The sequence below is a fragment of the Lissotriton helveticus genome, chromosome 9 (genome assembly GCF_964261635.1).
Source record: "Lissotriton helveticus chromosome 9, aLisHel1.1, whole genome shotgun sequence".
Taxonomy (NCBI): domain Eukaryota; kingdom Metazoa; phylum Chordata; class Amphibia; order Caudata; family Salamandridae; genus Lissotriton; species Lissotriton helveticus.
The window spans coordinates 65,946,761-65,963,819 of record NC_136070.1 but is presented as its reverse complement, the minus strand read 5'-3'; the positions used below and the strand labels follow the sequence as shown (position 1 = coordinate 65,963,819).

At 47.5% G+C, this 17,059-nt stretch overlaps 1 protein-coding gene across 3 annotated transcripts in view; it reads right to left on the bottom strand.

Annotated features, from left to right (window-relative positions):
* The window catches only part of ACTN1 (actinin alpha 1), a 301,498-nt gene extending 296,255 nt beyond the window's left edge, over nucleotides 1–5,243 (bottom strand). The window contains exon 1 of one of the 3 annotated variants that reach the window (XM_078659463.1): nucleotides 4,970–5,243. In XM_078659463.1, the coding sequence (XP_078515589.1) occupies nucleotides 4,970–5,071 (102 nt within the window). In that variant the 5' untranslated portion in view covers nucleotides 5,072–5,243. The remainder of the gene's footprint in view (nucleotides 1–4,969) is intronic. The other 2 variants (XM_078659464.1, XM_078659465.1) reach the window with 2 other exon arrangements.
* Between the last annotated feature and the right edge of the window lie 11,816 nt (nucleotides 5,244–17,059).

Below are 17,059 nucleotides of genomic sequence, written 5' to 3'. Positions count from 1 at the left end.
GTCAGTCGCCCTGGCCGCGGCGCCACGTAGGGTGTCGGCTGGGCAGGGCCTGGAGGCGAAGGGGGCTATTAGTGTCAAGCACCCCTGCCGCTTCCGTTAGGGGGTGACACTGCAACATTGCTGCAAAACCGGCCCCCAGTAACAAAACCGGCCCCACCCTTGCGGCCACTTCAGCCTCGCCCCTGTCTTTGCTGACACTAGAGGTGCCCCTGCCAGTCCGGGGCCTCTCTGACTAGTCACTACCTCTCTCCGGGTTTAGTAGTAAAGCCACAGGACCGCGGACGAGCCGCCGCACTTTACCAAGTGTAACATTGTACACCCCAGCGCCAGTTGCCACAAAATAAAGAAACTAAAGTAACATTTTGCACCCGGCCCAGGGCGCACAGAAGGCGCCCTGCAGACAGCGCGGAGCTGGCACATTTGGAAGCGCCCGTGGTGGCACCGGGTGGGCAGGAGGGAGTCACCGCTGCCCTCCGTGACTCAGAGGGAAATGTCTGGCAGATAAGAATTCCTGAGTCTGCTCTAACACCGGATGCCTCTCACTCGCGGCCCCTCCTGCCCTGACGTAGGAGGGACGAATGTTACCATTTTTGGACACGAGTGCGCGGAGCAGAGGCCGCCCCAAACCGCGGCCCCGAAACCTGGGAAGGGACCCTGGGGCGGGGGCAAGGTATGCTGCGAGCTGTGTACACAACACTCGGAGGGAGGGGCCGGTGGGGGCGATCCACGGCCCCTCCCGCCGTGCGCTGCCCGAGTTTTAAGAATGTTTTACCCGGGGCGGAGGGAGGGACCGCAGCCGGCTGGAGACAGACAGACAGATATACGGTCGCCTGGAACGGGGGAGGGGGGTATAGACAAAGTCCTGTTATGGGGGGGGGCGTCAGCCAAGACTGCCAGTTATACAGAGTGGGCCCCGCAACTTGTGGGGGGGAGGGGGGCAGTTAATTTACGTGCATAGACAGATAATATACACATAAAGAGGCGCCAGGCAAACAGGGGGCGGGGGGCAGCTGCCCCCTACACAGAGCCACACACCGACACTTACAAGTGGGCCCCTGCACACGAGGGGTGGAGGAGAAAGTAGAGGCCTAGACAGACGGAATCCCCCCCGAGGCTGGAAGGGGACTCTGCAGGTGAGCACCATGCACACGCGGGGACTTTGGGTGTACTGGAACCCGGACGAGGGGTGTCTGTCTGCATAGCTATATACAGACGCAGAGAGGGGGTGACAGCGGGTGCGTTGACTCCATTCACCAATATCACACGCATTCTGGATAAACTCCAGTAGTTTTGATGCTCACAACGTAGGTTAGCAGCGCGGTGCAGCTACACAGCCGAGCAGGATACTCACTTGCACCCCCCCCCCCCCCATACACACACATGCACACTCGCGTGCACAATGGCTGCTGGCTGGCGCACACATCTGTTGCTTCCTCTGCAGAACATTACACCGCGGAGTCCATTTCAGCCACTTCCTATCACAGCTCGGCTGCGTTTCCGGCCTTCCCAAAGCAGCAAAAATATATAGACAAAAAAAGTGAATGCAAATATATTTAGGGGTGGGGGTGCGTTTTTAATCAAACTACTCAGGCTGACAATCAAGAACAGAAAATGTTCGGTTTCAGTTCCAATAAAACGTGTGCGCCCCACTGTAAGTTAGCCTGGAGCGATCGTGACAGAGGGGCGGTGATCTGAGCGGGGAGGGGGCGGGGGTCCCATTCAGTTCATTACCAGCGCTGATAAGGGAGGGGCTGCACGCTGTCAGCTGTAATCCGGCCCGTGCCATATGTCAAGTAGAATGGACACTGCAGGTAACCGAGACTGACAGATGGCCGGGCCTCTCTCCCGCACCCCTCCACGTGTGTGCGTGCACACTGCAAGGGCGACACTCGGACACCCTCTAGACAGGGCGTGACGTCCACGAGCAACGGGAAACCGACTAGCAACGCGGTCACCTTGTAATCACTAGTTCTAGAGTGTGACGTACACAACATCCCAAGGGGTGAGAAACATACTACCACCATTGTTCCTACGTTATAGAATGGAAATAGAACAGGAGATGCCCTCAGCAACATTCAGAAGGTGAAACAGACAGCACTGCCTGCTACATCCTAGTCTGCAACTAAACCAACAGCACTGCCTGCTACATTTTACTAAGTAAACAAACCTACACACTGCCTGCTACATCCTGCTATGTAACTAAACCAGCAGCACTGTCTGCTACGTTCTAGTCTGCAACTACACCAACAGCACTGCTTGCTACATTTTATGTAGCACTGCCTGCTACATTCTACAGAGCTGCCTACTACATTCTAGTCTACAATGTAACTAAACCCACGTCCTACTTACTATGCAACTGAACCAGCAGCACTGCCTGCTACATTCTGCTATGTAACTGAACCAGCAGCACTGCCTGCTACATTCTACAGAGCTGCCTACTACATTCTAGTCTACAACGTAACTAAGCCCACGTCCTACTTACTATGCAACTGAACCAGCAGCACTGCCTGCTACATTCTGCTATGCAACTGAACCAGCAGCACTGCCTGCTACATTCTGCTATGTAACAACCAGCAGCACTGCCTGCTACATTCTGTTATGTAACTGAACCAGCAGCACTGCCTGCTACATTCTGCTATGTAACTGACCCAGCAGCACTGCCTGCTACATTCTGCTGCGTAACTGAACCAGCAGCACTGCCTGCTACATTCTGCTACGTAACTAAACCAGATCTGCTTTGTTAAATTCTAGAATGTGAAGCAGACATGCAGCACGGATCGATACATTCTGAAAAGCATAGTTGGCAGGCAGTCTGTTCTTTACTATAAATAAAGCTATCTTATACAGTATGACGTCACATCGACTTTAAATATTATTACATCTTCTTCTCAAATCTGGATGTCCTTACTCTAGAGATCATAGCAAAGGCAATCTGCTATTCAACGTTCTCGAAAGTCCCGCCCAGCCTTGCCAAAATGCAGTTGTAAATCTTTGCAAAGGCCACAGTAGAATTAAAATTCCATGTTGTGAAATCCCATGGACTGTAAGGATTGCGACACTGGGCGCCCTGCAGGAATGTAAAGTGTAAATCCGCTCTAAGTGCCTGCCACAATCTAGAAGGTGCCAGAGCCAGTCCTGTAGGCCCTGATCAAATCCACAATCCGGGAGTGCAAACGAACCCCCAACCATCAAGCGATACACCATCATGGCAAACGAATGGAGTAGATCGCCCTGTATCACACGTCATAGGCACACACACACTGGATTCTAGAATGGAATTGACAACGACACTCCCATGGCTGCGACCTTTAAGGCAAACTGAGGTTCTCGAACACTGAACTATGAGATCTCACTGCTGCTGTAGTATGGACACATTCTAAAATCTGAATTTGCTAATCAGGCGCCAAGATCTCTTTCAGCAGCACTACATGTGCATTCTAGAGTGTGAAGGTACATTAGGTCTGAAAAGCTGTCACAGTATAGAGATACAAGGGTTCCAAAGAGTAAATACGACAAGTCGGAAACAGCTGGAACAGTATGAATGCGACCTGGGTCCAGAAATTAACTGACAAAACCCACCAGCACGTAGTAAATGAGGTACGTTGGCGTTATAAATTAGGCAACAGAATCTGGTTTCAAAAACTGGTAGAACATGAACGCATGGCTTCTAATATGATAGTGAGAATAAGAGTAGTAGACGGTGGACTGTTAAACTAGACATCAGGCCTCAGAAGCTGGCACTGTATGAATATGGTCGAGCTGTAGGCAACAGCAGGTACAGTATTACACATGTTCTACAAAGTGAAATCACCAACCAGATCGCCATAGAAGGGACGGAAGGAATACAATATGGTTGTAGATGGTGAAACAGATACTCCGAGCATGAAAGATGCCACTTTGGAGATACCCTCTAGTTGCAGGCTGTGAAGCAAACAGTCACATCTCAATGGATTGTACCATAGGGAACAGATACAGTCGGGTTCTAGAATGTGAAACTGCCAATTACATTTTAATATATGGTACAGTAGAGATATCCTCGGGTTCTAAAAAGGGGAAATGACAATCAGCTGATGGTAGAGTAGGATAGTGATACACAGGTTCTAGAATGTGAATTGAACAATCACCTCTCAATGGATTGTACCGCAGGTAAGTGATACACTCAGGTTCCATAATGTAAAACTGACAATAAGATCTTCGTATCTGGTAAGGTAGGGTGTCCTAGGGATCAAAAAGGTAAAACTTTCATTCAGCTGAGTAGAAGGTAAACTCGGGTTCTAGAACCGGGAACAGACAATCGGATCTCAAATATGGTACAACATGGATACATTCAAACTCTAGAACGTGAGTGACACTAACAATCAGACATCAATGCAAGGCTCAGAAGGGATACACTCGGGTTCTAGAATGCCACTAACAACCAGACATCAATGCAAGGCTCACAAGGGATACACTCGGGTTCTAGAATGCCACTAACAACCAGACATCAATGCAAGGCTCAGAAGGGATACACTCGAGTTCTAGAATGCCACTAACAACCAGACATAGAATGCTCCAAGGACAAGATTTCAGCTCCGACCACAGTTAAACTCCATAACGTGAAACTGCCCGAGGCCAGCGGGAAACTGCCCGAAGCCTGTCACATCCAAGTCACGCTCTGATCTTATATGTTGAAATCCACCCGCTGTCCACAGCGCACAACCAGCGAAAGGAAGCGGTGATTGACTCACTCCCTGCTGCTCTTGCCACACCGACCTGCGGGGGATGAGGAGGGGCAGAAAAGGAAATACCTTCTCCGCATTAGCAGCTCACTCCCCCGCCCTCTCACCCAGCGTGGAAAACAGACCCACTGCTACCCGGAGCGGCACAATGATGAAAGGCGGAGGTGTGAGCGTGCACTCCCACCCCGAGCGGCGCAATGATGAAAGGCGGAGGTGTGCGCGTGCACTCCCCGTCCCCCACCTGAGCTCACCTTCCGCTGCTGCTTCTCCCAGGCGGGGTCCAGCAGGAGGTCCCGGTCCCAGTCGTCCTCCGGGTGCATGTAGTCGTTGGTCTGGGTGTCGTAGTGGTCCATGCTCGCTGAGCCCCGGCCTGGAGTGCTTCGTGCGGGTCTCAGCCTCCCCCTTCAGCCGCTGCTGCCGCCCCCACAGTGTAACTCACGAGGCAGCCCGAGCTACACTGTGCGGCTGGGTGCAGGCTGCTCCCTCTGCGGGGGCTCAACCTAACCTCGGGGCACGCCCCCTCCCACCCACCGGGCGCACGCAGCCCGCCGCGGGCCCCGCCCTGCCAGGCGCGGGCCGCCCTCCCCCGTCACGCCATTGGCTCACTGGAGTTCGGAAAAGTTCCCTTTCGAGTGGCGCTGCCCCGTCATTGGTGCCCGTCGGTGTCAATCAGATCCGCCTGCAGCTCTGGGGCTAGGTTGTGTGCCCGGGCCAGGCCCCTGCAGCCCACGTGACACCCAGTGCCTGGGACCCACTCTTTGATGACGTTTCGAAGCTTTTAGGGGGCTTACAGTAGCAGCCAAGGGCAAGGGCAGTACCACTTGGTACGGGGACCAGATTTAAGAAGCAAAAACCGGGACATGTCAGACATAAAATTAGGACTAAAGCCTTTAACTTTACTTCTATATCTGGCTGTCCCGAGTTTTGCGTAGTCCCGTCTATCTATCTATCTATCTATCTATCTATCTATCTATCTATCTATCTATCTATCTATCTATCTATCTATCTATCTATCTATCTATCTATGAATATATGTATGTATATATATATACATATGTGTGTGTATCTAAATGTATATATATATTCATGTATATATTATATATATATATATTTCCATGTATATGTGTGTATGCATGTGGGCATACGTGTATATATATATGTGTGTGTGTGTGTATATATGTACATATATATATATATATCCGAAAAACGTAAACAGCCCATTTATGCGTTGAAAAGGGAAAGCACACAGGTATCCGGTTTCAAGGTGGTTTATTGCAGACCCCCTACCCTTCCAACAAACACGTTTCGCCTTGCAGCTTCGTCAGTATATATGTGTGTGTGCGTGTGTACATATGTATATATATATATGTGTGTGTTTGTATATATGTACATATATATATATATATATATATATATATATATATATATATATATATATATATATATATATATCCATGTGTGTATATATGTATATATATATATGTGTATGTATATATATATATATATATATATATGTATATATATATATATATATATATATATATATGTGTGTGTGTGTATATATTTATATATATCCAACAAAATGTGCACTCCCTCAACCTCCAGGCGGCGAAGAAGGAGAGATGGACCACTCGAATCTCAGGCAAGATGTTATTTATTGACCATTCTTCTCAGCAAATGACCCGTTTCGGGTTTGAAAGCTCTTGTTTATATATATATGTCACGTCTGTGAGCAAGGGCGGATGCCCGAAACGCGTCAGATTGTTTGGTTCAGCTCGTGAATAAACTTGTGCCTACTATAAAGCTGTTTGGAACTGCGTGATTTTCCTGGTCGCTACGGGCGGAGCCTGGGAGGTTACACTGGTTTGAATATATATATATATATATATATATATATATATATATATATATATATATATATGTGTATAGATATATATTCACTGCAAAACCATAGGTTTCAGGGACGTTATAATTAGCTGGACATTTCACTCTTACAAAACCATAGAAATTCGACCGTTATAGTTAGTTCAGCTAACTATATATAACTTGCGCACCCGGAATGCACTGCTCATGACGTCACATATTACATCATTCATGACATGGTCAGTGACATCACTGATGACAACATCCAGTTACTGTGTGTTTCTGTAAAGTTTAAATATATTTTATATATATATTCCAAGGTTTATTGAAGAATGAGTGGGTGTATAAGTGTCTGGATGGAGGATTTAGTAGGTGCATGACTGACTTTATAAGTGAGTGATTAAATGTGTTATGGTTAGTGACTAAACTGTGTGAATGTCTGTATCAGTCTGTCTGTTGTTGTGCAAGCTGCTGCATGGGTTGGTCAGTAGCTACATGGGTGTCTATATAGGTTATTGATTGGTTGAGTATTTTTTGGGAGATTGAGTGTGTGTGTGGGTGGGTGGGAGGTATGTGACTGTGCATAGATGTGTGAATGGCTGATTCACTGGGTGTATGGGTTTAAGAGTGCATGTGGAAACAGCTGTATGGGTGCGTGAGTGTCTGTATGGATGTGTTGGTGAGTGAATGGATGTCTCAGTGGTACATGCCCAAGTAACTACATATGTAAAAGGCAGTGTATGTGAGAGTAGAAGTATATAAATGATTCTACATGATAGTCAGTGATTGTGAGACTGGCTGTATGGATGAGTGTGTACTTGTATCACTGATTATATAAGAGAGTAAGTATGCGTTAGTATCTGTATGCATAAGTGAGGTGGTGTGTGTATAATTGTATAGGTGAGTAAATGGGAGTGTGATTGATTTTTAGCATGACTGACTGGGCGTGTGAGTAACTGTATGGATGAGTGGCAGTGTGTGAGTGTCTGTATAGGTGTATGAGTGCATTTGATAGTGTTGTATTGATGAGTGACTGCATGTATGAGTGGATGTGTGGGAAGACCTAGGAATCAGTGAGTGCGTATGTAGTAACTGGTATTGGTGTGTGTGGAACAGACCCCTCCCCTACCTCTTTCGGGCGGTGGCTCAGTACCGTTTCCCTGGGCTCCGATGATAGTCCCACCGCGTCCCTGGCAACCCGGCATATCCCCCTTTCTCTTTCCATGCAGGAAACGAGTACGAGGGACGGCGAACCGGAAGTACCTGTCACCGACCCCGGAAGTCCCGCCCACGATCCCGGACCGGAACACGGAAAAGGACGCCACGGAGAAGAAGCGGAGTTCTTGAAGGCGGACTCGTGGCAGGAGACAGCAAACCAAGAACTGAAGGCGGTGGACGGAGAGCGCGGAGAAGAGAAGAGCGGAGGCGAGGAGGAAGAGATCTGGAGCGAGGACTGGTGGAGTCCTGTGGAGGTGGCTGGAGAGCGGCCGCAACTCGGAGAAGAGTTGCGGCGGGGCATGTGAGTACCCTGTCTCCTGAATTGTAGGTCGACTTGTATCATAGTGTATATATCGAATCCCCTCACTGTATAGCACTCCTAGGAGCACTGTGTATACGCGCACTTCCCGAGACACTGTAGATAGTGAATACCGCCACCGGACTCCTCACTACTTGCACCCTTTCCCTTCCTGCTTGAGTTCCCTTCCATCTTCGACCCTTCCGACCCCTCCTCACTCTCTCTTCTACCCCATCACAACCAGGGTGTTGGTGTCACTGGTTAGTACTCGTGGTCAAGGACTAACTGCCCTGTCATTGTCTCTCTTTACCTCCGAGGGCCACCGGACTACCCAAGACGGAGAAGAGGAAGACCCCCACACCTGCTCACAGCGGAACCCTGCTCCTTGACGACTACCCTCCGGACTCTCTCTCCAATCTTGTGTTTCCTCTGCCCCTACGTACTCTATAACTGTCAGTGTTAATAAATAGAGCTACAGATATAGCTCACTACATACGGCCTCCAAGCCTGTTATTCCGGTCCGCCCATACACAAAGCCCACAGTGTGTCAATGATTTAGAAAATGGTAGTCTGTAATTTACTGTGGGTGTATCAAAGGTAATATTAGAGTGTGAGGAGGTGCATCAGATTTTCACATGGATGATGTCATCAGTGATGTCATCAGTGATGTCATTTGAGATGTCATCAGTGATGTCACTGACCATGTCATGAATGATGCAATATGTGACGTCATGAGCAGTGCATTGCAGGTGCACGAGTTATAGTTAGCTGAACTAACTATAACGGCCGAATTTCTATGGTTTTGTAAGAGTGAAATGTCCAGCTAACTATAACGTCCCTGAAACCTATGTTTTTTTCAGTGAATTTCTAAGGTTTTTAAAATGCTAATTTCTAACTATAACGTACCTGAAACCTATGGTTTTTTCAGTGAATTTCAATGTTTTTTTAAAAGCTAATTTCCCTATTAGGTCCTCTTGAATCCTGAAGGTCCCTGGTTGTCCAAGTAGCCCACCAGGTACACCCAGTAAGCGACACAGACCTGCGTTTCAGAGAGGTGTTCTGAGGCCACGTCCCTTTTTACACCACGCTGCAAACGCGGCTTCTGGGGCACTGCTGCTCAGAGGATGAAGTCCACTTGTGTCTTGAGGTCCTCAGGCCACAAGAGGACCTTATCACCCCACCAGCAGTACACCAGAAGCCTCGTTTGCAGAGTGGTGTAAAAAGGGGTGTGGCCTCGGAGCACCTCTCTGCAACACAGCCCTGTGGCATTTACAAGAGTTACCTGGTGGACTAGTTGGCCTCCAAAGACCCTCAAGATTGAAGGGGAATTAATCCCCCAACTTAAAAGCGTGCCACAGGGCACGTTAGCACTGTGGTGCTGGGAGGGAGGCGGGGCCTGTGACAAGTGTGCAAACGCGCCCTGTGGCGCATTTTAAGTTGGGTGATTAAGTCTTCTTGAAACCTGAGGGTCCTTGAGGGCCAACTAGCCCACCAGCTATCTCCAGTAAGCATCACAGAGCTGCGTTGCAGAGTCGTATAAAAAGGGGGCGTGGCCTTGGACCACCACTCTTCAACGCAGCTCCCTGGCGCTTACTGGAGGTACCTGGTGGGCTAGTTGGCTCCCAAGGACCCTTAGGATTGAAGGGGACAGAATCCTCCAACTTAAAATGCGCCACAGGGCGCGTTTGCACACTTGTCAAATAAGGCCACGCCCCCTCCCTGCACCACTGTGCAAATGCGACCCCTGGTGCGTTGTAAATTGGGGGATTACATCCCCTTGAGTCCTGAGGGTCCCTGGGGTCCAACTAGCTTACCAGGTACCTCCACTAAGCGCCACAGAGCTGCGTTGCAGAGAGGTGTAAAAAGGGGCGTGGCCTCGGACCACCTCTCTGCAAGGCAGCCCTGTGGCGCATACTGGAGGTACCTGGTGGGCTAGTTGGCCCCCAGGGACCCCCAGTATTGAAGGGGAATTATTTCCCCAACTTAAAACGCGCCACAGTGCGCGTTTGCAGACTGTTGCTGGGAGGGGGCGTGGCCTCTGGCACAATGCCAGTCTTTTTTAAAATTTCTTTTATTTAGAAGGGGGGCTGCATAGTCCTCCTTCTTTTTCCTTTTTTTGGGCCCTAGAGACCCCATCCCCCAGGGCCTACCCCTTTAAAAAAAAAAAAATGTTTTAACAGGAAGTGGGCCGCGTGGGCCCCCCTCCCGTGGCCAATTCCGGCCCAGGGGTCCCATCCCCCGGGGCATGGCCACATTTATTTAAATTTTTACAGAGGGGGGCTGCGTGGTCCCCCTCCTAAGCCCACTTCTAGTCCCAGGGACCCCATCCCCCGGGGCCGGCCCTATCTGTTAGGGACCGTGGGGGGAGCCCCAATAACCCCACGGTCCGGCTGGCTCCCCGCGTCCTGCGGGAGCCGGTATTTTTTTCCACACGGGGAGCTGCTGACATGCAGCTCCCCATGTGGAAAAGCAATCTGCTTTGGATTTTGGAAGAGAGAGCAGGTTTGCCTGCTCTCGCTTCCAAAATCCAAAGCAGTGCCCCCGTGAATATTTGACAAAAGCCTGGGGGGTGGTGGTCCCCAGGGCTTGGGGGGGCCTTGGAGGCCCCCCACAAATTGAACAAGGTGGCGGTCCCTGGGGCTGCGGGGGCCCCAGCGAGTCCTGCTAATATATCTTTGCAATGCCCCAGGGTCCTGGCCAACCCGGGGGCCTCAATTAAATGAAGTGAAGAACTGGGATTTCAAGTACCCAGCGGCGCCAGGGACACGCCCGAAGTCCTCTGGGTTCCCTTGCCTTGGTATACAGAGACACGGAATACTTCTAGGTGGCGTCAGAGATCAAATTTATTAGCTGCAGCTAGTAACAGTAATCCCAGCAATACAACACGGTGTACAACTCAAGAAACTGCTCAATTTTCATAGAGCAAGACATCAACTTTTATACACAATATTCACATTACAAATGGACACCCACTGCAGCAAATTCTGACCAATAGAAACACATTTCTATACATTATCACATTCCAAAAGGCTCACTTTACATTGTACCAACCCCACAAGTTAATTATTAGGATCGTCCCAAATTCAATTACCAAAAGCCGGACAAACCCATAATTGAAAGCACAATGCATATAACGAAGGAACATAAAAAGGAAACGATGATAGATAACGAGCAAGCTAAAGCATGTGTAGAAAAGCTAAAAATTAACGATGTCCTGAACTTTGACTCGCAATCTCAGACAAGGATCAACTAAGGAAATTGGCCTAGCAAAGGGTCAGTTTCAGATAAAGAGGTCAATTCCTTACAATGCACCTTAGAGTCAAGAAAAGGCTTAGTTAATAAGTGTATGAACAATGAAGCCCATGCAACTTTGTTTGTTTGGTTACTTCCACAGGCCTACGTGAGGGCAACACAAAATGGAGGTAAAGACAAAATGGAACCCATATTCGAAACAAAGTCTCTGAATACGTAATGAACTCGCTAGTTAACATGACAAATTAACTCCACATTAGTCGTACTCGCTAAATACGGTACAACATCACCAAAATCGTGATGGAACCATAATATCACAGGACAAGGCAGATTTTACAGAACCTCAGCCCCTCCTTTTGCCATTACGTAGGCAATAACCTAAACTCACGTCAATCTGAATCTAGGTCTATATCTATTCTCATCAAGTCATCAAGGTATTGCTGTAACATCATCTTATTATCCTTCACTTCTCTCGAGACGGGTCTTCTCACACAGATTGTAGCACAAAGACTACAAATGGCGGGACCACACTGGATGCATAAACAACACGAGAAAAGGATAGGTAACGCCATACCAAGGAAAATCAGAACCTTCCATCCCCATTTGGACAACAATTCCCAAAACCATCCCATCAACGACCAGTTACCTTCGTCCTCATGAATAGACTCAGAGATCTTATGTAGTCTATAGATGGCTTGGTACACTGTCGGGGCATTATCTGGTATGAAAACGCAGCAACTAGATCTAATCAATTTGCATACCCCACCTGTATCTGCAAGTATAATATCTAAAACAAAGCGGTTTTGTAATGTCATAAGGCGATCCGCTTGAAGCTCAGCTGTAATATTGCTAAGGGCACCTGCAGTCTCATTTATAGTGGCCTCAACCACTCTCGTAAGCTGACGAATATTTCTACTATTAGCCATAGGACCCCAAAAGGTAGGAAACCCTTAAAGAAGTCTCCAACTTCTTGTGCTGTGGAAAAGTAAATTTTGCCATGTTCTGTGTCCCTACGTGTCCCCCATCTTATGTTATGTGTGCATGATTAATATGCATATGTATCCCCCATGTTCGATTAAAGACGCACTTACCGTTGTGTCCATTTCTAGTATGCCAGTTTCCAGTTCTCGTGAAAGCTACGAGTATTAGGCCTATGTAAGGTTACGTTGCCACGTTTCTCAGTGTGCACGTTATTTCATTGAAAAGTCCCCGTTTCTAGGCCTCAAAAGGGCCCGGACACCAGATTCAGCTCCTGTCTCCTGAGCCCTCGCTGAGGAGCGATACAGCCCCCACCTGTATTCCTGACCCTTCACTTACTTCCTGCCTCACAGTGCCCGGCTCGGCCTGGCTCTGCCTGCTAGTCTGCCAAAAGTATGTTATGATTCTAGTTATCAGTCCAGCCCTCCTTCTCTGCATTCCTAAGCTACTGAATCGCATCAATAGTTTCCGTCATGGTCTAGCCTTTACGTCTCCATGTAAGAGAAATACTGTATTAATGGTCATTTAATATTCCTCAACACGCACTACATGTAGAATAATGCATGCACCAGTCTTAGAGTCCGTTAGCCTTTACCCCGATAACTTTTAGTTTATATCAACATGTTCTCTAACATCAGATACTAGATAGTGTTTAGGTACATGTCGCCCTGACTCTCCAGACTTCAGTCTCTGCTCCTAGCTCAGAAGTCATAGCCCCCAGCTTCTCCTAGTAACACGTCATTGTCAGTTTGCGCGCACCATTAGGTTAGAGGTCCCGGCTCCTTAGGTAGCCCCCTCCATGTTTCCGCCCCATTTATGACATATTCTGTTACGTTTACATCACATGTCTATGTACACGCCTCCTGTTACACCCACTTTCACCCTTATCTGTCGCGACTGCTATGCACCACACCCCCTGCTCCGCCTATTGTATGTATTGTAATGCAACTGTTTTAGTATATATGCTTGTGCACTGTTATTAAAGTTGTGCTAGCTAGCCATCCCAGATCTCGCAGGTTGTCCTGTTCCTGTCCTTTATGCTGTATTAAACCTGCAAACTCCTACTACCTCGAATCTTGACTCTTATTTATTGAGCTATCTGTTATTACCATATCCAGTAAAAAATAGATCCGGTATTATTTATTTATATACCACAGTTCGATAGTATCTTTCGCATTGATTACACCTCTACCATATCTTGTCTTATGGTAATCGGAAACAGCAGTGTATGTAGGGGGAAGCAAAAATGCCACGTAACATGTGCCGGAAAAATCAGATGGCAACCATATGTATGCTCTATCGTGACAAACAAAATACGTGCCTTTAGCTGGCACAAACGGAGGAGATTTCTGGGACGTATAAACGTATGTGTGAACACACACACTCTTACCAAGCTGAGCTCTCGGATTCTGACAATTACCTTGCAAACAAAGATGACCTTGGTGGGGTACAATCCAAATAGGAGGAGACCTTCACTGTCTTTCTTTCTCCGTCAAGCTAACACTATATGTCGTCTTATTCCAACCGACATATGCTCGTACCTCATCTTTAGGGATAGCATTATACGCGCCAATATCTCTAATCATATCGACTATTCCCCGTATCAAAGCATTCTTGCTCACGTTATCGTTAACAGAACGCACTGGAGAGGCTTCGTTCGCATAGATAAACATCGGTTGGAGTACCCAAACTGACCCATTAGGTGAAAAAGGCAAAACCAAATATGGGATTCCCTTGTCTGTAGTATGTGGCATAAGACCACACACCCAACAATTCGTGGTATTTATGACTAGCTGATGCTGATGCAACATCTGTATAAACGAATTGTTCACAAATTCTGATCTTCGTGTCTGTTCATGTTCAGGTAACGTATGAAACTCATGTGGAGAAACAGTAGAAAAAGAAAGAGTAGGTTGGGAGGTAGATGTGAGCGGCAATTGTGTGACATAGAAAATCCAACCCACACAAGCTAACGTAATATTCACAAGCATAAGAAAACACATTATTAAAAAACATTTGCTACGAATCAATATACATATTCGGACTTTAGAATCCACTTTCCTAACACTGGTCAGCATAAAAAAACTCCATCCTCTAACGTGCTGCTCACGGTCGTTACCTTCTTCACTTAAGTGTGGGCCAAGATCGTACTAACGACCCTGGACCACGGACCCTGTGTCACTGCGCGGTTCAGCCCTTAAGAACTTCCTACCGTGACCCTGCAGCGGAGTCCGGATGGTGACTCGAAAAAGGAAAAAGCAAAAAAAAGTTTCTTGATCTGCCAAAGTGTAAATTCACTATCTAAAAAAATATTTCAGTTTCACTTTATTTGTCCATATGTACAAGCTTTCTTGGTCTCAAATCGTAGCGTACTTTATCAGGTACAGTCTGGTCCTTGAATAGAAGATCCGGATTGGTGGTGTCAATCTTTAGATGAGGAGGCACAGCAGCTTGCACAACATCATCATCCTCGCGTTCTGACCGTGTCCATGTCAAATGAGCATCACTAAAGGGCACGAATCTGGGGACTTTCTCACAATCTGTGTCAGCTATACCATCCCTCACCCACTGATCATACGGTAAAGGCAAAGGAAGTTTTTTTACAGTTGGTGGCATGCACCCAGTTCTTTTTGCCAGCTACTATAACAGCGGTTCTAGTGACCAGAAGAACTAAGTAGGGACCAGTCCATCTCGGTTCCAGATTCTTGGTGCGCTGGAAATTCTTAACGAGAACGTAGTGTCCAGGTTCAATGGAATGGCCTGGATCTGTAGTAGCTGTCGGTAAACTGTCATGGACCTGTTGGTGGAGAACACGTAATTTAGCAGTCAAGTCATGTAAGTAATCCACCAACATAGGGTACTCAATACTGCTGTATTCTTTAGGACGAGGCACACCCCAAACATTCGCAGGACGACCAAACAAAATTTCATACGGACTAAGTCCCACTCGAGAATGCACAGTCGTCCTTGTTGACAAAAGAGCCAACGGCAAGGCATCCGGCCATGTAAGACCAGTGCTCGCTTGTACCTTAGCTAATTTCAGCTTCAAGGTACCATTGTAACATTCAACAAGTCCAGCAGACTGGGGGTGATTCGCTGCACGGAACTTCTGATTCATCCCCAAACCAGAGCATACTTTCTTCATGATTTGACCCACAAATTCACTCCCATTGTCCGACCATACAATTCTGGGCAAACCATACCTAGGGAAATATTCTTTGAGCAAAACCTTGGCTGTAGACAAGGCAGTATTATCCTTTAGGGGGTAAGCCTCTATCCACCTGGAAAAGGCACAAACAACCACGAGGACATACTTCAAATTATTGCATCTCTCCATATGTATATAATCTAGCTGTATCACCTCAAACGGATACGTCGGAGGAGCAAAATGACCAGCTGGAGTTGGAGTTCCCTTACCAGGATTATACTTCAGACAAATCATACAATGTTTCACCACGTTCTCTGCACATTTCGGAATTCCAGCATTCTGCCAAACTGGAGCCAACAACTTGCATATTCCCTTCGAACTAATGTGAGCCATTCCATGAGCCATAGTAACCACTGGGAGCACATACGCATCTGGCAACAGCCATCGCTGGTGTTCTGACAACTCAACCCAACAACCTGTCGAATCCAACATACCCGTAGTTTCTCTCCAAACACTCACTTCTTTCTCAGTTGCTTCAGCCTGAATCATTTTCACCCTTTCTATTGTGTCTTCACACATTCCACCAGCCATAACCCAATTAGCTGGGCCTGCAACATACATACGGCTCATCATGTCTTTCGCAACTTCATCCGCAAACGCATTCCCTCGACCAACATCGTCCACAACTTTCTTATGCGCACTACACTTCACAATTGCAATCTGCTTTGGGAGAGTGAGAGATTTCAAAAATTCATTCACCAACTGCCCATGCTGTATTTTTATCCCATGCAAAGTAAGGAACCCACGCTCTCTCCACAAACGCCCAAAACTATGGGCAACACCAAACGCATACTGGCTATCGGTTGTAAACATTCACTCGCTTTCCCTCTGACAACACGCACGCTCTAGTCAGTGCAATCAACTCTGCTGCTTGCGCAGAATTCTGTGGTATGCGTGCTGTCTCAACAACTGTATGTAAAGTTGTAATAGCATACGCTGCAGTCGTTTCACCATTCGGAAGCTTAAAACACGAACCATCTACCCATAGGGTACCATCAACATCTGTAAGGGTAGTATCCCTCAGGTCAACTCTAGCTTTCGTTTCTTCCTCTGTACGAAGAAAACAATCATGCTGTTCCTGAGGATCCGTCTCTGTAGAGATCGGTAACAACGTAGCTGGATTCAGCACATTACACCTTTTAATGTGAACATGACTAGCCAACAATGTCAACTCGTAACCTGACAGACGTGCACTAGTAAGGTGCTGTGTCTTAGTCCTGTTTAATAAGGTATCTACTGCATGTGGGACCATCACAATCAACGTATTATCCAATACCAAACCAGCAGACTGTCGGTTAGAAACAGCCGCTGCAGCTGTAGCTCTCAGACAACTCGGCAACGCCTTAGCAACTGGGTCTAACGTTGCTGAAAAATACGCACATGGACGCTGCTTGTCCCCAAATGGTTGTGTCAACACTGACAACCACAACTTTCTCTCTCGTGCACGTACAACGTGAAAGGCTTACTATAGTCTGGAGTACCCAACACAGGAGCGGAACACAATGCATCGCGTAGTTCAGAAAA